The sequence below is a fragment of the Natator depressus genome, chromosome 10, assembly GCF_965152275.1.
Source record: "Natator depressus isolate rNatDep1 chromosome 10, rNatDep2.hap1, whole genome shotgun sequence".
Taxonomy (NCBI): domain Eukaryota; kingdom Metazoa; phylum Chordata; order Testudines; family Cheloniidae; genus Natator; species Natator depressus.
In genome coordinates this window covers 68,446,301-68,471,239 of record NC_134243.1, presented here as the reverse complement: position 1 = coordinate 68,471,239, position 24,939 = coordinate 68,446,301, and the positions used below count along the sequence as shown (strand labels likewise).

The following is a 24,939-nucleotide window of genomic DNA, read 5'->3' as shown; positions in this document are numbered from 1 at the left end:
TGCACACACAGAGCGGTGTGATTTACAGTGAGTTGCACCTGCCTAATACACGGGCTCTTACTTGGAAATCAAGCCAGCCTGCCCTGCATATTGGTGGGGGAACCTTGTGGTCACGTGACAGACTCTCCATGCAACCTGGGTACCAATGACAACTCTAGGGGCCGGCAGGAGGATTCGGAGCCGGTTTGCCTGGGGGATTCCAGAAAGGATGGGGGGGCCCTGGACGAGCTGACGATACACTCTGACATCCCTGCCGGCTGCAGATCCCTGTGGGCTGCAAAGGGAGTTAAGGCTAGACAGACAAACAAGGATTTCTTTCCCCCCCCTTCTTTGCGCCTTACACACCCGATGTAAGTGACCAGGAGAGCCTGCGAGTCCGCACTGCCTGCGGACAAGCCCCCCAAGGCGGGGGCTCGTTCGGCCCCTGGGGGGCAGCAGCCTGGATGCCGCATCCCTTGTAGCTGCCCCTCTGCTGGGGTTTTGTTCAAACTCAGCCCGGTGCTTCCTTGGCAGCGGATTTCTGCCCCAGCCCAGCCCCGCTTGCCTGGCTGAGCCCTGGGAGGACGAAAGGGGGGTGGGGTGGGGTGGGGGGAGCGGCTCTCCAGCGGAGGGGGAACGGGCTGCGTCCTCCCCACCCCCTTGCTCTGCCTGCGATGCTCCGGCTCCCGGGCCCTCCTAGCTGGGGAAGGTCCTGAGCCGCTGACGTCTTCCACACAAAGGCAGCGGCAGGAGCAGCAGCCGCCGCCGCGTCCGGCGCTGCCCGCAGTGGCGCGCTGTGCAGGGCGGGGGGCGCTTGGCCAGTGCAGCCGCCCGCCCCCCAGTGCCAACCTGCTGCCCCCTTTGCAATCTCAGCCTGGCACCATGGGACCCTGCGGTGGCTTCCAGCTGAAGCTGTTCCTCCTCCTCCTCCTCCCCGCTGGAAAGTCTCTGCTGCAGCAGACAAGCCTGACATGAAACGGAAAACACACACACACACACACACCCAAACAAGAGACAGGTGGCAACTTCAAGGTAAGCGATGCGCCGGCCGGCCGGGGCTGTTGCTTGGCAGAGCGGGTACGAGTCTGGAGTCCTGGGCGCTGTGGGACGTGCTGCCAGGCGGGGGAAGAGGGGTTATTTGCAGGGGATTGAGAGGAGAGGGACTTGCCAGAAAGAAAAAGGGGTCCAAAGGCTGAGCCCCCCCCCCCCATGGCACCCCATTGCACAACGAGGCTGATCCCTACTATTTCCAGCTCATAGGAACGTATCTAGCTCTCATTTCTTAGGGGTAGGGGCAGGGGAGAGGGGGTGAGGGTTTTTGGGGAGTAGTCCCCAGTGTTTACCTTGACCCCCCCCTTCTGTTTCCCTGCTTGGGATCAACAACATATGAATCCCAAAGTCTAAGTTACAAGCCCTGCAGTCTCCCTGGCTCATTTTAGGCATCATTTCCCTTTGCAGCCTTGTAGGGGAAAGAGAGAGTCAAAATGTTGAAACTCATCTGGCGACTTTGGGGACAGCTCCACTTCGAATCCTGCTACAAATCAGTCTATTGAGAAATGGAGGGAATAATGTTCCAACCACTTTGCCTTTTCCCAGGTGCCACTGTACCTAGCCCCAGGGAGCTCAGCAGGATTGGAAATAATGGGGGTTGGCGGGGAGATGAAGGGGGCAATAACTAGTCCCCTGGCTAGAGAAGCAGAGATCACTGGATCTGCAAAGCAATTTGTGCAAAGTCGGCTTTGTTAGCTCTGTACCTTGCAAAATGGAAAAGCAAAACCCAGGTTGGCCAGAGACAGGGTGAAATATTTTGGGGCTCATTTGTAATTTGATTAGCTATTTCAGTGTCTGTTACAGTTTGCAAGGATGCCTTGTTATGTGCAAAAAAATTTACTTGAAGGAGTTCTGATATGTTATTGACAGGTCAGTAATTCCATGTGTGTATATTGCCAATGATTGCTGAATAATAACCACAAGGAGTGATGCAGTAATAAATCAAGTAATTCATTCCAGTTTTAGAATGATAACTTGCACTTTTCCATGTCACACTGAGGATCCGAATGCAGGGTTTCAGTTGCATAACTGAACAATGTAAGTGTGAATCTGAGCATTATTGTGAAAGGAAAATCCTGTATCAAATGGCAAACATCGTTCAACTTGAGCTGTGACACGGCCTTGAGAAAATGCTGGCTTTAATTTGCAAGTTCAAACTTAATTTATGCACTGGTGGACTTCAGTAGGTGCTGAATTTTGTGGGAGTTGTTGACTGAGTGCCGAGAGTTGTACAACATCCATAAAACAGCACATCCTGCTTTCTTTGGGAAGCCAGGTTTGTAAATGGAATAGTTTATAAGGCTTGTTTCATACACAGTAGCCAAGAAACAGCAACTTCTTTCCAAGCCCATCTAAAAAAAGCAAAAACAAACCCAACTCCAGCTTAGATTTGTAGAGAGGATGCTCTATGTATCACAGAGCACAAACCATGCTTCATTTTATGCAGAATATGCAGAATTACAGAAAGCCGTTGGCCACAGCTAGTGAAAAAGCCCCAGGCTGTATGGCATTCTTCTTCTTAGAGTCTAGAGGAGTGAATAAAAATCACTCTGCTGAGGCACACTGCCAGCAGAGAATTTCTTACCTGCCCCGGAGGGTGGGAGTCAACACAGCTGCTGAAATCACAAGGTGACAGTCTAAATGAGACCAACATGTCAGAGGCTGGTTGTGAGCAGGATTTGGTCTTGTGAGTGGATGGAGGAAAGGAGCAACTACGAATTGCATGGACTAGGGTACAAAAGAGCTGAGGAGTGAGGCAATAAAGCATTGTTTCCAGAGTATGAGATCCTGAGAGCGGTTGGGGTAGGAGTCAAAAAAAAAAAAAAAAAAAAAAGCAGCTGGAGATGCTTTGTGCTGCAAGGTTTCTGAATGCTGTGACATGAAGATGGGTTTGTGAGCACAAGAGAAAAGGCAAATGACAGCCCATTTCAGCATTCTGTGGGGGGGCTGTGGCAGTGTGGGTTATAGCCGGCACCACTGGGACAAACTGAAGATTTATGAGTTCAGATTAATAGTGAAACAGCATAGTGGCGGTGGGGGGGATTTGAATTAATGTTCTTCAGCACTGAAGTAACTAGCTCAATGTGTGTGAATTTATGTGACTATAGCTCTGTCTATCTCTCTATCAATCTATCACCTCTGCAGTAGTATTATAGGGTGGCCCATTAGTCACTATAAAAAAGCAGAGAGGGCTGTTTTTCTATTAGCAAATTAACGGCAGAGGGAAATGATGGCTGTAGCAACTGCATCTGTGCATTAGCTGCACCTGCTGTGGCTAGTGGGAAAGGGGCAGAGCAAATGTCAGAAACACAAATAAGAAGGAAGGAAAGAGCTGGAGAAGAATATGTGGATTGTCAGTCAGTGGGCATAATTTAGGCTCAGCTAAGGAACCCTCCTATCCGATAATTATTCATGACAGTACAGTGGTGGGACTCTGTCAAGCCACACGTGCGATTCATCTGCCACAGCCAAGCCCTCGCACAATGGACATGGGCTTTTACAGGCATAACAGGGGGCAGATTTGTTTACACATGTGGGTGCTGCTGAATGTAGTGGCAGAAGCAGTAGTGGTTCTGGGAGAACAATCTACTGGAGATTTTGAATTCCCAGTGTAGATAAATTAGCAAAATCTGAGTCTGAGTACTTATTTGGGAGATGAGGAAAAAGAGAAATATATTCTGGCTCCTCCAAGGGGAAGGACAAAGAGCAACGTACACAGATTTCCCACAAGGGCAGAAATCAGAGGAGAGAAACCGCATGGAGGAGTTAAGTCCTACCACAACTAGAAAATAGGCAGAACATGCCCACTGCAGAACAGAAAGTAGTCTTGGGAATGAAAGATGGAATGTTAATACTCCAGGATTGCTTCTGCAACAATGGGTTAATTTTTTCTCACATTAACATGGGAGATATATTCAGTGTTACTCCATGTAGGGTGAAAAAGGATTGATCTGTGGTAAGCCTGGAGCTCATTTGAACACATTGAGACTCAGCCCCCATTGACTAGCGGTGCCATATGATACTAAATGTATCTGTGCGATGGTATAGGTGTGCTATTAGGGCTGAGAAAACTGACTCTTAGGAGAGAAAGCTCTCTAGCTCAAAGTGACCCTCCCAGTGTTAACATTTAATCTTTTATGACTTGATTTTATTAAGTAGCTCGTTTGGTCAGAGCCCATATAGCAGAAAACAAACTACCGAAACCATCTACCTCTGACACACCATACACGTAGATTTACCCTTGTGCACTAATCTAAAATATCTTCTTATACATATTTTGGATCCTTTACATTGCTGCATGTATATGTACCTTATACAATCAATCATTCCATATACACACACACATATACATATATACACATTATACAATTGTGTTCCACATCCTGCCTTGAGACAGAATGAACGGACAACTAAGACAATATGTGGACAAATGCTTGGTTACTTAGATTTGACGGCTTACTGGGTGTCATTTCAGAAAGCATCTGTCTCAGGTGCTACAGGGAGTTACTGGTGGGTTTTGCCTTGACAAAGACCACACATTAGCTAACATGCTATTAAAAGGTGTGAACACCAAATAAAGATGTGGTTTATGCCCAGATTCTTTTGCCTGGTTTTATTATCTCAGACAATGTGAAAAAGGGGTACAGAATATGCTATTTTACACAGGACTTGAAACATTATTTTCATTGTCAGAGTCTGCCAGTGCATGGTCTTTCTAGCAAGGATGACTGTACTGATAACATTCTTCTGGCACAAGCTCACAAATTCTGTACTCATTTTAGTACCTCCGATGAAGTCTGTATATTATGAGGATCAGTACACAAGATAAACAATTTGCCCAAATTAAAACCAGATGAGCCATCGCAATGCAGCTCTGTTACACGCACGCCAAAAGGCCATTCATATGACTGCATGGAGAACAGGCAAAGGAGAACGTGTTCTAGCTCCTAGATAGTGCACATTTACGGAAAGCCTCAGTCAGATTTTGCAGCCTGTCTTTTAGACCAGAATGTTATTACTTGAATGTCTAAAGCTAGGCTCCTTAATCGGTACAACCCCCGTAAAAAAACAGTATCCTGATTATCAGAGGTGCTGAACACGAAGACTTCCCAGTAACTCAGTAGAAGTATGAAAATCAGGCCAAACTTTGATTTTATTAATATAATACTTATATCAATGTTTGTCAGTAGATCTCAAAGCACTTTACAAATGAGGCCACTATCATTACTTCAGTTTTACACAGGGGGAAACTGAGCCACAGAAGGGTAAAGTGACTTGCCCAGCATCACAGCTGGGAATAGAACAGGTGTGTCCTGGGTCCCAGTCAGATGCGCTATCCACTAGGACACACTGCCTCTGCTTATATGAAGAAGGATGGTTTGGGAGCCAAATTTTGGCTTTGGTCATCTGTATAGAGGAAACCAATACCTTGGTGCTATTCTAATAATAGTTAAGTGCCAGCTTTGTGCTATGTAGCCCATGACACAAAATATAGCCAATCTTTACCCTGAATACCTTACTCCTCAAGACAGAGTAGGCAGGATGTATTCGGAACTAGAGGAGTGAATGGAGTGCGACTTTCAAGCAACTTACCATTAGTGACTCACTGTTTGCACGCATTGGGAAGGAAATGAGCCTGTAGCAGGGGCCTGTATGGAGAGAAGGCAGTGGCATAACGGGGGGGGGGGTATTCTGTGTATTTAAATGTGAAAATGCGTATCCACACGAGGGCTTGAGAGAAGCTGTGAAGACTTATTGAAGATAAGGTTTTGCCTTTTCTGGTCTTTTGCATATTGGTGGTGAAAATGGCACATTTCAAGTCTGCCGGGCTGGCAGAGCAGTGTGGCCATATTTGACTTTCAACACCAGGCATCCCCATGGCCTCTTGAAGAGGCAGCTTTCCACTGGGGATTACATTCCCCCCCTCCCCGAACTGTTCCATGTGAAGTAAACTCTCCAAGTATGTTGTATTTTTGCTGGCAGTTAGAATTATTTGGGCCCAACACTTCATGAAAGTCTCACTTTCAAATGGTGACACATCAGAGGAATACAAAGAAGTGTTGATGAAGAGGTTGTGCCGTGGAGCACACACTAATGAAGAGAAAAGGGATGTACCCATCCTCCTGTAGCCCAAAGGGTATGTCAACACCCCAAATGAAAGTGTCATTGTAGCTTTAATCTAGCTAGCATGGTAACAAAGTGCCGGTATGGACCCGAGCATGGGCCAGCAACCCAAGTACAAACCTGGTTTCCCTGGCAGGCTTGGGGGAGAGATAGCTAGGCCATAGTGAAGCCCATACTGCCACTTCCTCACTACCATCGTTACCCCATCTGCTAAATTAAAGCTAGTACAGGTATGTCTACACACACTTAATGTGTGGTGTAGAGCTGAAGTATTACTTTCAGCGCTACTCTCTTGCCACCCAGCTCTTAAAAGCAAACATACAAACAGTAGCAGCCCAGGAGAATCCCCAGGTCTATGGGTCTCTGAAAGTCGGGTTTGCGTTCAGCAGGACTGCTGGCTTGTACTGCAGCTGCGCAATTTCCAGCATATCGGGCCAGCTGGAAGGTGCTTCTTAAATCAACAAGCAAGTTTGAATGTACATTTGATTCATAAAGGCAACCTAGACTCTTCCTTTGGAAGATGCTGCTGTGGCATTTGCTACTGATGCGGATATATGCTGGCCTCTGACACTGACAGTGGATTACTAGTGTGTAAAAAGAAAAGGAGTACTTGTGGCACCTTAGAGACTAAGTCCTCCCTTTCTCTTTGCGAATACAGACTAACACGGCTGCTACTCTGAAACCTGTCATTATACTAGTGTGTAGTGTCAATTCAAGATGAAAGGCTACAACACGCTGAAAAGAAATCCCGTGTTCTAGAGCAGCATTCAAAAGTCCTGACATATCTGACTGGGAGATGACTTTCTTATAGGTAATTTAAAAGAAAAATACCACAAACCTGACTTCATAACTTTGATGCTTTGCCATTTGGGTAGATACACAGCAGTTTATATGGTGGGGAGAATAGTTTTAAGGGCTGGACTAGAGAGGAGAGAGAATGGGGAGATACCACAGCACTTTGGGGAAGGATTTTTGCCATTCCTGTAAATAAGAGTAATACAAAGATTGTGACCAAACATAGAAATTGCCAGATTGGATCAGACCCATCCATGGTCCATCTAATCCGGTATGTCAGCACAAAATATTCAGATGAAGGTGCAAGAAACCAAAGAGTAGGCAGGTGTGGAATAATCTGCCCCCCCCATGAAGATCTCATCCTAATCCCTAATAGTTAGAAATTGGCTTAGGACCTGAAAGCACAAGGCTTTATATCCCTTCCAACATGTTTGTTAGTTTTATGTACGATAAGTCTGGTTATTCTGGTTATCCATATAAGTGTCCATTTCCACCATTCTCCTGCCATTTATGGATGGCAAATGGGGCTCCATTCCCCATGTTTCTCTGGTAGTATGTCATAGTCGAGGACGTTCTCTGCCCTTGAAATAGCCCATTCTTCAAACTAAGCCAATTGGCAGTCAGCCATCTCTCATTTCCTGGATGGGTTTCAAGATCTAGTGGGAATATATTTTTAAACTATTTCTTCCCCTTTCTAACATTAGTCCACATTTTATTCCTGAAGCAAGCTTCTCCTAGGCTTACAAGTGTGGTGGGTTATCTTAAACTCACAGTCCTTGAGTCTCAAAGTTAGGAAAACCCATTTCTGCAAAGCACCAAAAAAGATAATAAAAATACACAATTCCATGTCAGGATTATTTGCTCAAGTAAACTGCTCAGCTAACTCCTCCCAACATCTCATAGTTTGGTTACCTGAGCCTTCCTGAGTGTCACTGGCAAATCAGATGTGGAAACATCTGTGCTTCACGTAATGTGGGGGCTGCTTTTTGATTTAAGAGTGAGGTACTGCAATTATAGCCACATCTGAACCTTTCAAATCCTCTTACAGATTCATAAGCCATTTTGAGAAAGTCCATTAGCAAGTATGTTAGGATTTTATGTCAGCAGCTTTCTCATCTCTGTGTAGCTTGTGTTGATATTTTAGGGATAGATTGTGCAACCCTTACTCATGTCGGTGACTGCTCACATATGAGCACACCCATTGATGTCAATGAGATTATTTGGGTGAAATCCTGGTCCCACTGACTTCAATGGCAAAACTCCCATTTACTTCTCTGGAACCAGGATTTCACCCTTTGGGTGTGTGTGTAAGTGCTCACCAACATGAGGACAGGTTGCACGACCTAGCCCTAAATTTGTATGGCTGGTTAGTCAAATTCCGTGTATGGCTGAAAGAATGTCCTGGATTTGATCTAAAGGGGATTTACCATCTTTTCTGTTTGCTGTTGTGTGAACTGCAGAACTGGAGTACCGTTTTCAGGCTAAACAAGAAAACTTAGCACACATCAAGCATGGAGACCAACCAGGAATCCTCGCTCTTTTTGGTGAAGATTCTGGAAGAGCTGGATACCAAGCAAAACACCGTTTCTTATCAGGATCTCTGCAAATCGCTGTGTGCAAGGTTTGATTTGTCCCAGCTAGCCAAGCTCAGAAGTGTGCTCTTTTACACAGCTTGCCTGGATCCTAATTTCCCAGCGACTTTGTTCAAAGACAAAATGAGATGCACTGTAAACAATCAGCAATCAAAGAAAATCATGGTTGCAGCAGATATAGTAACAATATTCAACCTCATACAAATGAATGGGGGAGTGGCCAAGGAAAAACTCCCTGTTGCACGACAAAAAATGAGGAAGAAAGAATCAGTTGAGTCCTGCAGGTCTGACACAGAAATATGCAACGTGGTGGATTGTGTGACTAATTGTGAGCTGAGAGACAGAGAGTTTAACAGGGGCTACTCAGGTAGAAGGTCTTCCAAATGCAGGAAGGTGGATTGTAAAGATTGTCAACAATTTGTACCTACTTCAGAACCTAACTTTTTGCTTGGTGTTAATAAGGAAATGAAAGGCCGAGCTGCCTCGCTTGATAGGCTGCAGGCACTAGCATCCTATTCCATTGTTAACTCTCCGCCCTGTGAAATGCAGAGCACATACTTCCCAATGAACATTGAGAACGAATCAATCTCTGACCAGGACTCATTGCCTATCAATGCAGCTATAAAAGAGACTTTTATTTCAAATGATGAGCCATTTGTGTTGCAATCATGTGTACAGAAAAGGAACATATTCAAGGAAGATTTTCATAATCTTATCACAATATCTCCCAATTTAATGCTGCCCAATAAAAAACCAGAAGATGGACATGTAGAGCCTCAGAACAGGAAAGAAATCTCCAAACAGGGTTTCTTCAACCACAGTTTTGAAATGCCGTACAGCAGCCAGTACTTGAACCCAGTTTATTCTCCGATACCAGACAAAAGACGAGTAAAACACGAAAGCTTAGATGATCTCCAAGCTTCTACATACTTTGGCCCAACCACTATACTTGGACCCCAAGATACAAAAAGATGGGCAGGAAAACCGATTAAACAAACTGCATGGCCAGCAAAAAGCTGGAGCTTAAACACAGAGGAGGTACCTGATTTTGAAAGATCCTTTTTCAATAGGAAGCAAGCTGAAGAGAAGCAGCGATATCAGAGTTCAAACAACCAGTCACCAAGTTTTCCTGCAGCAGACAGGCACCAAACCTATCTCAATCCCAAGGATCAAACACCGATTATGCAGGCTAACTATGCCGTGAAACAAAATGGACACAAACCCAAGGAAATTCCCTCCATCGTAGACATGGAGAAACACGAGCCAATCAAAAAGTTTAGGGATAAAAGCATTAACTGCACTTCTGTTCAGCTGCTAAGCATTGACAAAACCACCAGTGTTGGGACACAAACAGAGCAGCAAGGGTTGGAACACAAAAAATGCAAGGAGTTATGTGCTCCAAGCCAAACTAAGTATGGTGAGAGGCACTCTCTAAAGCAATCAGATGATGACTCTGAAATTGTGAGTGATGATATCAGTGACATTTTTCGGTTTCTGGACGATATGAGCATCTGTGGATCTACAGGAGTTATGCAATCCTCCTGTTACAACAGCACTGGGTCACTGTCTCAGGTACGTAAATCTGACTGTGAAAGCTCTCCTGAACACAATTTAACTAAAATAACCAATGGGAATTCTAGTAACAAGCTAGATAAAGTGGTCCGGGCAGATATCAACAATACAGATGATGAACTAAAAACTAGTGTCTGCAAGTTAGTTCTCAGGATTGGCGAAATAGAAAAGAAACTAGAATCTCTGTCAGGCGTCAGAGAAGAAATCTCCCAAGTCCTGGGAAAACTAAATAAGTTGGATGAAAAAATTCAGCAGCCAGAGAAGGTCAATGTACAAATAGATCTTAATTCCCTGACGAGTGAGGTTCAGTCAGATGAGAGCACCTCTCCACGGGTATTTCAGTGTCATAATGCTTCTCACGGAGGCAAATTGGAGAATAACCCTGACTGGTGCTGTTCTGATGCCAGCGGAAGTAACAGCGAAAGTCTTCGGGTAAAAGCCTTAAAAAAAAGTTTATTTACCAGGAGGTCCTCACGGTCACTGACTGAGGAGAACAGCGCCACTGAATCCAAAATAGCAAGTATTTCCAACTCTCCTCGAGACTGGAGAGCTATCACATATACCAACCAAGTTGGCATGACAGAAGAGGAGATGAAAGACAGAGGTGGAGTTGAAACTAAGGACTGGCACAGGAAATCCAAAGAGGTAATTTCTATTTAAACCTACATAATAAGCTTTTTTTTTTTTAAACCACTCTAGCTATGATTGTCTTTGGTGATATATGAAGCTTCAGGGCTTGGTAATACTCTGCCTACTATATTATGCTAGTCTTCATAGTTATCATAATTGAATGATTTCTTACCTATACTTCCTTGGCAACTGCACAGTATGAAATGGTCAAGCTGTTCCTGAAAGCAACCAGCTCTTTAGAAAGGGACAGGTTTGAATGGCAGGTTCAGGAGAGAAAGTCATTCATATCATGATCACTGGTGGTATAAGGACACGGAATAATTAAACAAGTGAAAAGAGCATAAGGAAAATTGTGACCATCTGCAATACTCTTTTTTTTAAAAGGGATATAGTAAAAAGTCCATTTTGGTATCTTCTTTCAAAAATTATGTATTTAAAAAAACCAGAAAAAGATATGACTTGCTCTGACTCTCCTAAGAAAAAATCGTAGTATGCGTACACTAAAATACAAACTGTTATTACACCTCCTTTTTCCTCTGACTTTCACAGTCATTTACATCTCTCCTAACATGTGTTTTAAGTCTCCATTGTCTAGACTACACCATTGCTGCGGTTCCATTTCAGTTACCCAGGAGGACGTGGTTCCTTCCTCCCTGCAACTAACCACTCCCACCTTTGAAAATTCTATCACTGGTCAGCAGCCCCTCTGATTGATGCTAAATTTAAACCTTGGCTCCTCTACTGAGCAATTTGTATTTCACTGAGATTAGACAGGGCTGCTGGGTCTTGCAACATTTCTTCAGAAGTCAGGAACACATTGCAGGGTGTGCTGTGGCCTGTGAAGGAGGAGTTCTTGGAGGGAATGGGGTGGGGTCAGAGACTTCCTGGGGAGAAGGGAGAACCAGGGGTTTAGTGGATGTGTGTGAAATGAGGGAGAAGAAACCAAAGCCTTATTGGAAGGTTGTAGAAACACGGTGGGGAGGGACCCTCAGTAATTTGAAGCATCCAAACTTTCACAGGTTTATCAGAGCCAGCGTGATCCTCTGGACCTTTAGAAATGCCCTGATCACTCATCAGAATGTGATCAAATGAACATCGCTAACACTGGAGCAGCATTGTGGAAAGTCTGGTGTAAGGGTGATGGCTCATGTAGTACGGTTCCCCTTCCAGTCAGTGTCAGTGCAGGGAGCAGAGTTCCCTTGGTAGGGGAGTGTCTTCAAACAGCCCTCTAGTCCAAAGGCTTTCCAGTTCAGCGAGTCTTCTCTACAGCAAAAGCATCCCAGAGCAGTTTGTCTAACCTGTAAGCAGTACTAGGATCAACTTTGCAGCTGCTACCTCTAACTTTGTGCCCACAATAGTGCGAATGCAGGTTTGTGCTTGTGAAAATCAGTCTATTGGTGAGAGCAAGGATGGAGATTGGATTAAGGCCAGCTGAAAGCTTGGCTCTGGTTTGTGGGTTTGTTATCATGGCTTAGGCAGTCTCGAGCTGTAGAGGTGAAAAAAAAATCTCTCTCCCTTCTCATATTTAACCCCCCCCCCCAAAGTCCTCTTTATTCTCTGAAATTCTTTTGAACCTCGTTGCAGGCAGACAGGCAGTATGAAATCCCACAGCCACATAGACTCTCTAAACAACCAAAAGATGCTTTCTTGATTGAACAAGTCTTTAGTCCTCATCCCTACCCTGCATCACTCAAGTCACATATGAAAAGCAACCCACTCTACACAGACATGAGGTTGACAGAACTGGCTGAAGTTAAACGTGCCCAGCCATCATGGACCATAGAAGAATATACCAGGAACTCAGGAGATAAAGGCAAGCTTGCAGCTTTGGATCTACAAGTGAGTCCTGTTTGTTTCATTTTAGTGACACAATTGTGAAGGATGTTTACCAGAATGTTTATTTAATGGGGCATTTGGATAGTGCAGGAAGTTAAGCCTTCAACTTTTACATTGCTGGCTCAAGATCCATCCCAGACCAGTGGTGAAGAACAACTGTTAACGTTCTATCACTGTTCTGTGACCTTTGAAATAGTTGATGGTTTCAGTCCATTTCCTAGTGGACAGTTGTCTATAAAACCACCACCACCACCACCGTTGGAACCTCATTAGACGTCTCGCAAGAGCTGCTAAAGAATGAATGGAGGTAGAGAATGAACTGAGCATTTATCCCCCAAATGGTGGTTATTCTAGGTCAGTTTTGATGTGCGTTAGTAAGGTGGGGTGGGGCAGAGAAGCTGGCATTGCTGCTGATTCGACTGTACATGTTCTGTGCATATTGTACATAGAGAACGAGCATGTAGGGCTGTCAGTCTAGCCCTCTTCACAAGCATGAAATTCACTAAAAATAATGAAGGGAGACATTTTAAAAACTCTTTTAAAATTGAACATTGTTGTTATGGCATCTGGAGTGAATATGAGAACAATAGTCTCATGAAGAACTGCTTCCTAGATCTTGCTAGAGAACTACCAGCATGCACTCTGGACTTGTGTACATGCAACAAACAGAGCAGGGTGAACTATTAAAGGACATGGGTCCAAAACCCAAACATCGATCCAAACATTCTCAGACCCTGGGGTGTTTGAAATCCGAACCTGCATGGCACATGGTCCCTACCTTCATAGCAGACTGAACCAAAACTACGGAACTGAGTATTCCCGAACTTTGGGATATTCTAAATCTGGATCCAAATTTTGATCCCACCTCCAGTGAAAAGGACTGAAATGTAATTAGCAAGAAAACGTTTGACCACTAATTTCACAGAGAAATGTATAAAATGCCATTCAAACCATGCTAAGGCAGTCACACAGAGACTAACATTTGGTGACAAAACACAAGACAGACTGTTACATGAGAAATCAACTTGGATTTCATGAGTGTAGAACATGGGATAAGCAATTTTTTAGACCAAAATATGGATTGTTTCCCCATATGGAGCACTGCAGGGCTAAGAATGCCACCAGCATCACTTCATGTACCTTACACAATCTGATATCAAGAGTGAGATAGCTCTAATTCTCCACTGTGTCTGAATTGTGCTGTAGTGGAGAATGATGGCCATGGGGAGCTGGTTGAGTTTCTCTGATCTTTGGCTGCCTGGCCCCTGTGGAATTTAAAGCAGCAGGGGGTCACTGGCATACGGGTCATATTGGAAAACCGGGGAGGTGGGCGGGCACAAGCCCGCCCACTGCTAACGGCCGCTCCCCCAGCCTAGCGGGAGGGACCACTGGACCCAGGGACCAACTGATTGCGGGGGACAACTAATGAAAAACAGGGGTCGGACTGAAGGTCATAGGTTCAAAATGAGGATACCGGATGGGGACACTGAGCAGAGAACCCCAGACAACCCCCACTGCTCCTCAAAGCTGTCAAGGGATCCAGTGGACGCTGCCCAGTGGAACTCTGCCCAGATGCGTGAAACTAGAGAGGAACAGAAATAGGCCCCACTGTTGCAGAGCACCCCCTCGTCCAACATCCTCCTCCTAGTATTATAGATGGAAACTTTGGCCAGGGCCAGGAGGAGGTTGACGAGGAGGTCTCGCGACTTCTTGGGGCCTCGGATAGGGTGTGCAAAGAGGAACAGGTGTGGGGAGAAGTGCAGCCAGAACCTCAACAAGAGGTTCTGGAGGAGCTGTAATAGGGGCTGCAACCTGGCACATTCAAGATAGGCGTGCGCCAGGTTCTCCTTCACACCGCAAAAGGAGCATGCCTCAGGTATGGGGTGAACCACGCCAGGTGCATGCCCGTGCTCACGGCTCCATGAAGGAGCTGCCAACCGATGTCCCCAGTGGGCCATGGGATCAAGGTGGAATAAAGGCTGGCCCCCCGGGGCTCCTCACCCTCTTTAGGTGGAAGATAGTCCTACCACTTGGTGTTGGGGTGGGACGCGAGGGTGAGGAGGTACAGTGTGTGGAGCACAAGAGTGTATAGATGGTTTCTGGGCACGGTTCGAAACCAGACCAGCTGCAGGGTATGCAGCCGGCTCGGGGTATGGGAGCGGGGAGGCTGTGGGGGCTCGCAGAACAGGGGCCGAAGAAAAATGTCTGCAGGGCCAGAGGTGAGGGGTGGGTGGGGAGCACCCTCTCGCAGCGTTCGCCGCAGGAAAATGAGAGAATTGGGTGACAAGGCGGCCTCCACCTCCTGGAGTACGCTCCTAGGGGTCGGAAGGGTGAAAAGCCCCATGCGTCAACTGAGCACGCGGGGCGCCACCCAGTCCCCACTGTCGTAGTCCAGGAGGTCTTCAGCTCTGGTGGTTTCTGCCAGGAACAACTTTCGACACATCGAGGGAGACGCCGCCACCTGCACACGTAGATCGAGGTTGTGTAGCAGGGGCTCTGCGAGGAGGTCCAGCCCCTCGGTGGCCACAAAGGACCTGGTTGCCGAAAAAAGCTTCCAGGTCCGGAGGAGGTCCTGGTAGAAGACCGGCAGCTCGGAGAGGTCTCGTGGAAGACCTCTCGGATGGGGAAAAAAGAGCTGCCGGTCATATCTGAGCCCTCGGAGGGAGCGGAGGAAGGCGTGTGCCAACGTGCTCCGCGCCGGGCTACATGCATCATAAAGGAGCCTCTGCAGGGTCTGGAGGTGGAAGACATGGACCTGGCTTCACAGGCAAACCAGGCCCTGTCCTCCCTCCTCCAGGGGAAGACTCAGAACCCCTGCAGAGACCCAGTGCAGCCCTGGCCAGAAGAACTCCAAAGCCATCCTCTGGAGCCTGGCCAGGATCCTTGGGGCTGGGCTTAGCGTGTTGAGCCAGTGCCAGAGCATGGACAGGACTAGCTGGTCCAGCACCAGCGCTCTCCCTCGCAGGGAGAGACACCGGAACAGTCCTGTCCATCTCCGCAGCTGCTCACCCACCCTGGCTTCCAAATCCTGCCAGTTCTCCGGTGGAGAAGGATGCATGGCGGATAGATAAACGTCAAGATAGAGCAGTGGACCCGTGCTCCACCAGATGGTTTGAAGCATACAGGCATACAGGTGGCATAACAGACCTTACATTAGTGGAGGATCAGGCATGGTGGAAGACCCCAGCACTACACTCCCACCCCCAGAATATCCCTGACATGAGCCCTCCTCCCACTGTGCTGGGGGAGGAAAGGGCAGTGTCAGCTGCCACAGGACTTGACTCTCTTTGCATAGGGGAAACTCTCTGATGGCAGAGTTCTCCACCAGCTGTCTCTGGCCATTTTAAGGCTACTTAAGTGATCTTAGCAGACCAGAGAAACCAGTCAGTATATTTTGACAGTCACGTGTACTTTGTATTGCCATGACGCAATAGCAACAACTTGCTCCTCTGCCTCCAAAGAACTGTCAGATTACTACGTCTGCTCTGCAAAGCCCATGTCTAGACCCTATAATGAAGCTTACTGACAAACTTAACCTGGAAACAGACACTCACTGATGTGTGTTTTCTTCCCAGCGACTGACTTTATTAGAACTGAAAGTAAATACATTATGCTTTAATCAAAATTCTTATGGCTGGCAATGAAATGGAAAAAGAGCTGATTAACAGTAATGGGCTTTTTTTTTTACTAATGCTTCTTCCTCCTGAGGTCAGTAACAGGTCAATATCAAGGTCGGTAGGTCCAAAATTAGTTGCCTTGAAAGTACAGCACAGTTTTGTTTTAATTTAACATGCCTTTCAGAGCTTTATAAACCTGTCAGACCTCCTCCCTCTATAAAACGAAGGCTTCAGCTTCCTCTAGGTGAAGATTCTCAGCCGGCTGACCCACTCACAAGACTGTTTTCAAACTCCAAGGGAGACCATATGTATATTCCATATGACATATACGTTGGGTGTCCATGAGATCCCACTGCTCTGCTATTCTTATGAGGAACCAGGGTACAAGAATCCTACTTTCTGAAGCCTTCAAAGAACAAGTCACATTCATTTTTCAACATCCTATATGTTCAGAAGAACAGAGTAGGCAGAGCAGAGAAAGAGTACGCATGTGCCAACTCAGACTGCGCCAATAGTCTGATTTGTGGCTGAGTGGCACTGGCAGATAGCGCTCCATTAAACAATGTTAACTGTTACTTGATTCTAATCGTCTAAGTGTTGCTATAGTAGCTGTAAAATCACTGTTTCCACAGGCCAAAGTAACTCAGTGCATAAAGTGCTTCCAGACATTAGCTGCAATGCCTGAATTAGCCAATGAAGGGCTTGATCCAAAGTCCACTGAAGCCCATCGGAGTCCTTCTGTTCAGTGAGCTTTGGATCAGGGCTATAATGGAGTACAGAACCTGATACAACTATAACATGAGGATCTCACTAGAAATTTGAAAAAGCATCATTTATTTATTTATTTATGTCTCAAACAAAAGAGGCTTTTTTCGAAGCTTAAAACTTGTGCAAAAAGCTTTCATTTTTTTCAGAATGTTCGATTTTTCCTCAAAATGGTTTTAAATTTTGAAATGTGTTTTGTTTTCCCTTTCCTGCCTTTTTTTCTTTATTCCTTTTTACAGTTGAGTGTTATGGAAGGAATGATGCCTAGGGCTTTTCCACTTTTTCCTTTTGCCGCTTTGTAACTTTTTAAAAATTTCCTCAACTTTGGAAAAGTTACCATGTGGCAGAAAGAAAAATGGCAAAGTAGGTGCCCCCCTTCACCACCACCAAGAAACCTGGACATTATTCATTTTACTGCACTCACTAGCAAAAAGGAGAGGAAAGGGAAAAAAGAAAATTCAGATTTGTTCGTATATATATATATATATATATATATATATAAAATACACGCCAAACGTTCTTCCATTTTGAACCCTGCAAAATGGAAACCCCTCTGGAATTTTGCCATTTTTCACAAAATTGTTTTCTGTTTTTCAGCCAACTCTAGCTCTCACCTTTTCATTCAATCATATTACATTTAGAAGAAACAATGAGTATGTCTACATTGCAATTAAAAACCTGCAGCCCAAGCCTGGAAGTCTTCATTGTAATGAAACAGCCCTGAAGCCCAAGCCCCACGAGCCCAAATCTGCTGGCATGGGCTCACTATGGTTGTCTAATTGCAGTGTAGACGTACCCTGAACGGTTCAGTGGCAAAGTCTATTAGTTTTTAAATGTACTATTAGAATAGTGTGAAACATAACAGAAATTAAACCATTAAAACATGAGCAATCAGCACTGTATATTACTGCCAGTGAAACATACAGATTGTGCCCTAAGGATCAAATACTGGGGTACAAAAAGGCATCCACACATGAAGATGGTGAAATTCTGAATATGAAGGTGTGATACATGGGAGTAGAATGTATGCTGCATGCCCACTTCTCCTCCCCTCACCACCAAGCATGTGGAAACTCATAGTGAGCACCAGTATAGTTGTGGGTCTACATAATTTTGGAGGATGTAGCTGGGTAGAAAAGGTAGAAGCTGGGAAGTAGCCACACTGCCCTGCATGATCACATAGAAAACCCATGGTACTTGTTTAAAATTTCTGCTGATAGTTGCAGTATTATATATTCAGATCTTGCAAGGGGGAAGCAGTCTGCATCTGTGAACTGGAGGGCTAATGGCAGCATGGCCACCAAGCCAAATGTACAGTCATGGTGGGGAGAGGAGCCTGAAAATCACAGGAAAGAGGCTCACCTTTTGTGGAGATGCCCTGAGTTCTCCTAATGGTCTGACTGGGCTCGGCCATGTTCCGAAGGTTCACATGATTGGTAGCCCACCTCTAGACATTACTGTACGCTGGGGTTTCTGTGGTAATTTTTGTCTTGGTTTGGTACATCCTGTGGGTTTCTATCTGTAAAGGGGATCATTGGGCTTTAAAAGGAGAAGAGAAAAATGTGGTACATTATGATGGAGGTGTGTCTTTCTAAAATAAAAACACGCACAAAAACTTCTACCTTACTTGGACCATTATGTACAATGCACTGTTCATCGCTAGAGAATAGCCATCCAAGAAATTGTATGAGGAAGATGAGGAGACTTCTCTTGTCATGCAGGTCCTAGTAACGAGGTTAGGGTTATCTCTGTAAAACTGAGTTTATGAGCCAGTTAAGAAAAGTTTTCCCATCAAGTAGGTTTTAATAATCTTACAAATGATAATAGACTAATGACCACCTCAATTATTCAATGGATTAAAGAGGTTTTACTTAGACCCAACAAAGTTTCCAGGAACCCAATAATACATAAGAGACTTTGGAGCCACGGGGTGTTGTTATGACTTGGCAATATGTTGCCATCTGTTTCAGCGAGTTTATGAAGCTGGTAGAGGGAAAGATTGTGACAGTGAGACAGCAGCATTAACCTGACTTTATCTCTACAGTAGACACACAACCAACCTTGGAAAGCTTCAGTCCTGCCTGAATTATTCTGACAGAGCCCAGAGAATTAATTTTTTTTCCTTTTGACTTTTAGACTCAAGAATCTTTAAATCCAAACAACTTAGAATACTGGATGGAAGACATTTATACTCCAGGCTATGATTCCTTATTAAAACGCAAAGAAGCTGAGTTCAGAAGAGCAAAAGTCTGCAAGATAGCTGCCCTGATTGCAGCTGCAGCTTGTACAGTTATCCTAGTCATTGTGGTTCCCATTTGTACTATGAAATCATGAATCTGTGGACAGCCCCGTGAATTCCAACTGTGTATATACATTCCAGATATTTCATTATGTATTTTAAACACCTTGTGGCAAAATTGTAACAATTTGCTGGGGAAGAATGTGCTGAGATATCTGGTGAATAGTGTAAATGACAAAGATAAATTTTTGAAGAGTATTCTTTTAAATAACAAAACACCTGGCAGAGTTATGGTAACTCAGTTCAAATTTTAGAAGTGTGTTCCCCCCCCCCCACCCCGAGAGAATCAATAAATCATTTTACAAAATTGGAAACTGATGGGGATCCAGACAAAAGAGGAAAGTTGTCTCAGCTGTGTGGCATTTAATGAAGATATGGATACTTGGCAGTTGCACTGTATAGAGGGGAATGTGCTATATGCATTTCATTAGGAAGCCAAGAGAAATATTAAAGCACTCTACAATGTGAAAAAATATGAATGTATTTTATTTGCTTTGTAGTATTTATGTATTCCTTGATCATTTGATTGAAAGCAGATTGTGTGATCATGAAAGCAGCTCATTCCTATGTTCAGATTCAATGAGGGCTCTTTATTACCTGGTCTTGCCCTGAGACCCGTTTTATTATCACTGAGTACTTAGGTGAAGTGCCATGTGCTGCAGACCAAAAAGATTATGTTTTAAAGCAATCAACAGAGGTTTCAGTTGCTTACATTGGAATAACATTTGTGAAGAGTTGGCAAATGCTCCCTGCCAAAAGGGTATTCTTTACCTCCACAGACAATGAAAATGTCTTGATTTCACTCCTTCCAGCCAACTGAACTGGCAAATCCAAGTGACACCTATTGCTCTGTTGCAGTTCTTGCGAATGTAATCTGAACAGTTATAATTTTGTCACAAGTCTTCGTGCCTTTTAGAATGTAGATTAATAGAATTGATTAATTTTGATATTTTTAATCCATAATATAAATCACAGCATAGTAGGTAACCAATTTGGATTATTTTCAACACGCCTTCTTTACAGGTTTGAGTGCTTACCAAATAGCAGGCTACTGAGCACTTATATTAAGGGCACAGTTTTTCAGCACTAGTGGAAACTTGCTATTAATGCAATACATTCTACACAGGGGTTATTTAGCTTCAGTATGAATATTGAACTTAAAGAATAACATTGTGACTCTATTGTACAGCAGGCGGTCTACTTGGTCAGCATGTCCTGCCAGAAACATTGATTTAATGCTTTAGCCTGAATCAGGGCTACAGGTTAAGGGAAGACTCAAATTATGACCTAAGTAGCTTATTTAACCCATGCCTAAAGAAAACAAATACCTGTACAATATTTCTCTTGAGTCAGATAGGAATAAATAGACGTTTTAAAAGCTCTTTTCAGAAAATAACATGATCCTGCCCTTCCTATTTTAAAAAGAGGAAACTTTTCTTAATGAACACCCATAAATAGAATACTTTGATTTATTTAGAAGCAGTTCCCAACCTGGTTATGCAGGTGTGCCACATTGCTCATCGCTGGTGGGTATTTCAGGTGTGCCACTCCCTCACCTTTGGTGGTTGAAAAAAGTGAATGAAAAGCTGAGCGGGAAGAGAAGATATATGACCATTTTAAATGTGCATCAGTTCCTCCTCCTCATTGGAGAACTATTCATGCACTATGTTTTATTTATGGATAGGAGACATCAGCCACCATTGATCTTTCAGCAAAAAAACCACTAATTTCTTATATATGATTGGGTGTCACATCCATGTATATCTTATAAAGATCAGCCCCTAATCTTAGTCTTGGATCTGCACAACTCTGAATTTTGCAGGAGTGCAGATCATGATCCAAATGTTCTGGTTTGGGCCCTTTTCTAATATCAAACTTCTTCCTTGGACTAAGGTGCTGCGGGATGGAGACAGTGTGGTAACAGAGGGCTGCATTTTTCATTGGGTGGTATCTAGACTTTAGAGATTCATGTTAAAAAGTGATAATTTAGAAACCACAGCATTTGTAACAGTATTACCAGCACTGTTACAAATCTGGCTAAGAGCTATTGTCTTAAAATAATTAACATAATGCAGTGAGCCCTGACATGTTTTACCCAGCATCCGATTCCGTAAGTACAGCAGTTCATGGCAGGTGGATCCATAAAGTCCTACATAGAGAATATACGTTAGGTGAAATTTTGACCGTACTGACCTGCAAGAATATGGTGGTCAATCTTGTGAACCAGTTACCACACTAGTATATACTGTATACTATATGATAGACTTTTGTATTTAAAAAAATTAAAGATATAGGTACATTGTAATCCTTGGTGTAATTGAATAAAGTGTACTAGACAGTGTTACGCAATTAAAATAACGATGAACATATTGAGCTGTTTTTCGTATTTATGCCTTATAAATAAAATTGTTATATACATTATGAAATGAGACTGCAAGTAATATAAAAGAAATTACATTCTGGGGGGATAACTCTGCTCCCCTTACTCAGACAAAAGAGTCCCACTGCAGTCAGCTGGATTACTCTTGTGAGTAAGGAGAGAGAGCAGGATCTGCCCCGGATAAAGTTTATAGGGTTTTCTTTTTTAAAAATGGGGCATTTGGTTAATGTAACATGTAACAAATGATTTTCTTTTATAAAATTTATTGTACAACATTGCCTTTTGGTTCATTTAAATATAACACGAAATAAATGTGAAAATTACAAGTGTCCTTCTAAGTCTTAATGAAATATGTAAATAATATTTGATCACTATGTCACTTTTCCTTTTTTCCCCAGGGACATCAAGATGCTCCCATGGTGTGAAAGTCTCAGCGCTAGAAAACTAACCATTCTATATAGTTTTTGGCAGGATTTTTAATGGATTTCTCACTTATGAAATAATAAGATGGAAAAAGATAATGAAAAATTAATTTAAAATAATAGCTCCTTTGTATAAAATTCCCAGGGTTTATGGGAGATTAGCTCTCTGACTCTAATAATATTTCATTTGATAGGTTATTTCATGTCTGCGTTATGCTATATCATCAATTATTTTAACAGGGTCATAGTTAATATTTTGGTGTCTACTCTCCATGTACATTTACACAGATACTGTCTGTTGTAAGTATTAATGCATACATGTAGCATATAAATACTCACACATCAGTAACTGAAGAAGAAGTCTGTGTAAGCTAAAAAGCTTAATCGCTCTCACCAACAGAGGTTGGTCCAATGAAAGATATGACCTCAGCCACCTTGTCCCTCTAATGTCCTGGGGCCGACACAGCTGCAACAACACGGCATACACATATCAGCAGGCAGTTTGTTTAGGAGCTCTACAGAGATTTAAATGCTGCTGGATTTGTTAATAAAACCTGGACGTTTAAGATTACCTGGTTTTAAAGAGATAAAAGACAGTGCTGCACCACATTGATGATTTTCTAGCACCAGACTGTAGAGAGGAACTTCAAAAGATACCTGACAACATTGAAATTAAAACATATCACAAGTTCTTGGCCACCTCCTCTCTAAGAAAATACCCCCTTTGAAGGCTTATTTCCAAATTAGCTTAGCCTAATAGCAGCAAGGTCTTCAGAAAAAACTCCTTAGAGATCCATTAAAAAAAAAGTTGTCTTACAAACCCTGTGCAGGATGGAGGTTACTGGTGTGGTGGAATGTATTCATTTCCATTCCCATCTTTGCAACTCATTCAGGGCCTAATCCTACAGATGATGAGGACCCTCAACTCCCAAGAAAGTCACAGCGTGGAGAGTGTACAGTACGTGGAAGGTGGTGCTTAGCACTCTGGAAAATCAGGCCTGAAATCGATCACTTCAACACTAGAAGAAATAAATTGTATCATTTCACCTATTCTAATGGGGCAAATCCTGCCCCTTCCTTCCAGTGATTGCACGCAGCCTGAAGTGCAGCAGAACTGGCATGGGGGGGGGGAGGAGAGAATGGGAGAGCAAGATGTGGAGAGTCCCATGTTGTCTCTGTGCAACCCCTGCAGGTCATGGAGCTGCATGGCACTGGGCTGCATCCCCTATTTCCAAAAAATGAGATTGATTTGAAAATCATCATACTTTTATAAAATAACTTCAGTATCATTGTATTGGTTTTTTTAGCCATTCAGGTGAATCCAGGGTATGTTTTCAGGTTTTGCTCTGTAACCACAATGGCTAAAAACTTACTTTTAAAAAAAATTAAGGTTGAGATTCTCACACAATCACATGAATCCAGGGGCTGGAGCTTTAAGAAATACATCAAATATCACAAGCCTCATGATAACAATCACAAAAGTTGGCCACATGACATCTTTGTACAGAATGGAAGGGTGTTTGAGGGGATCTACGCTGATTTAAATCCCCATTCAAAGGGCATTATGCTATGGAGCCTATAGCAGCTATCAGGTTTTAGTAGTGCCACTAATTCTCACATAGTATGGGGGGAAATGCTGCATGCAACCGCGCATCTGTGCCAAGGACACAATCCTATGGATTTTGCACTTTGAATGTATTGTTCATAGAAATCAATTGTTCTGGATGAACACACACTTTATTTCAGATATACTTGTTCTGAATATCCCTTTATAACTCATAAAAGAGCCACAAGAAAAAGTACTGGGTCGTAGGGCCAGATCCTGCCCTTTCATGTGCTCATGTGACTGCATCCCATTGAATTCACACATCAGAGGACAAAATTTAACCCCCAGCCTGCTGAATTGTCTACCATATTATTCCTGTACGAAGTAAAGGTCAGTTTCATCAGTGTACAATTTAGAAAAACTCCCACAGATGCTTGTCTTTCTTTAAAGGGGCACCTGCTTTCAGCTAATTTTCTCTTTGTTGTCTTCACAGGATAGAATGTTAAATCTTACAGTATTGCTGGAGCATTAACTGTAAAACCAGCTTGATTGCTTTGATTCATTATCGGAAATATGGACTCGCGGTAGACTGCCATGTAAACATTCCATGGCCACACCTCTACTCTGCCTAGTACCTGGAGCCAAACGCTCGAGAAAGAGAAGTGAACGGTCTCCATGCAAGTCTCAGTCATGCTTTTCCAACAGGTAAGTCCCCCATTTTTTTTGTTTATTGGTTTTTCCTGGAATCAGAGATTGCCATTTTTCAGCATAAGCCATGACTATGAGAGCCACAGGCATGAGTCAAATGATCCAAAAGCGATCCTGGCTTATGCTTTTTTACAGGCAGAGGTGGAATGGGGTCTAGTGGATAGTGCACTGGATGGTGACTCAGGAGATCTAGGTTCTATTCCCAGCTCTACCTCTAGTCTGCTGAGTGACCTGGGGCAAGTCACTTAAAATCTTTCTGTGCCTCATATTGATATTTGTAAAACACTTTAAGATCTACTGATGAAAAGCTCTGTATAATAGCTAGGCATTGTTAATAATAATACTGCTTAATTAATGGGAACGGGTATCCAAATCCCTTAGCTTTGAAAATTTCACCCTGCATGCAGCTTTTTGTTAGACCTTGTGTGGCTTTACTGTAGTTTCTATTAAATCGTCTCAGATCTGTTTGAACCAATCTACTTTCACTTTCCATTTGCCCCAGGCCTTCAGACTTTTGTAACAATTATGCCCCAAGATCCATGCACAAAGAGGACCCAGAGTTTCATAGATCTCCCCATGCTGTGGGTTAGGGAGCCATCTCTGCAACAAGGAATGCCTTTTCCA

At 43.7% G+C, this 24,939-nt stretch overlaps 1 protein-coding gene across 3 annotated transcripts; it reads left to right on the top strand.

The window, feature by feature from the left end:
• The first annotated feature begins 623 nt into the window (after nucleotides 1-623).
• MINAR1 (membrane integral NOTCH2 associated receptor 1) lies at nucleotides 624-21,944 on the top strand. Of its 3 annotated transcripts, XM_074966456.1 has the most exons (5): nucleotides 626-1,011; nucleotides 6,812-6,964; nucleotides 8,409-10,757; nucleotides 12,327-12,581; nucleotides 19,097-21,944. In XM_074966456.1, the coding sequence occupies exons 3-5, from the start codon at nucleotides 8,460-8,462 to the stop codon at nucleotides 19,292-19,294; spliced, it is 2,751 nt and encodes a 916-aa protein (XP_074822557.1). In that variant the 5' UTR covers nucleotides 626-1,011; nucleotides 6,812-6,964; nucleotides 8,409-8,459; the 3' UTR covers nucleotides 19,295-21,944. The 3 variants fall into 3 exon arrangements, with proteins under 3 accessions (XP_074822558.1, XP_074822557.1, XP_074822556.1); XM_074966455.1 differs by lacking the exon at nucleotides 6,812-6,964 and having other exon boundaries at nucleotides 627-1,011; XM_074966457.1 differs by lacking the exons at nucleotides 6,812-6,964; nucleotides 12,327-12,581 and having other exon boundaries at nucleotides 624-1,011.
• Nucleotides 21,945-24,939: the final 2,995 nt, after the last annotated feature.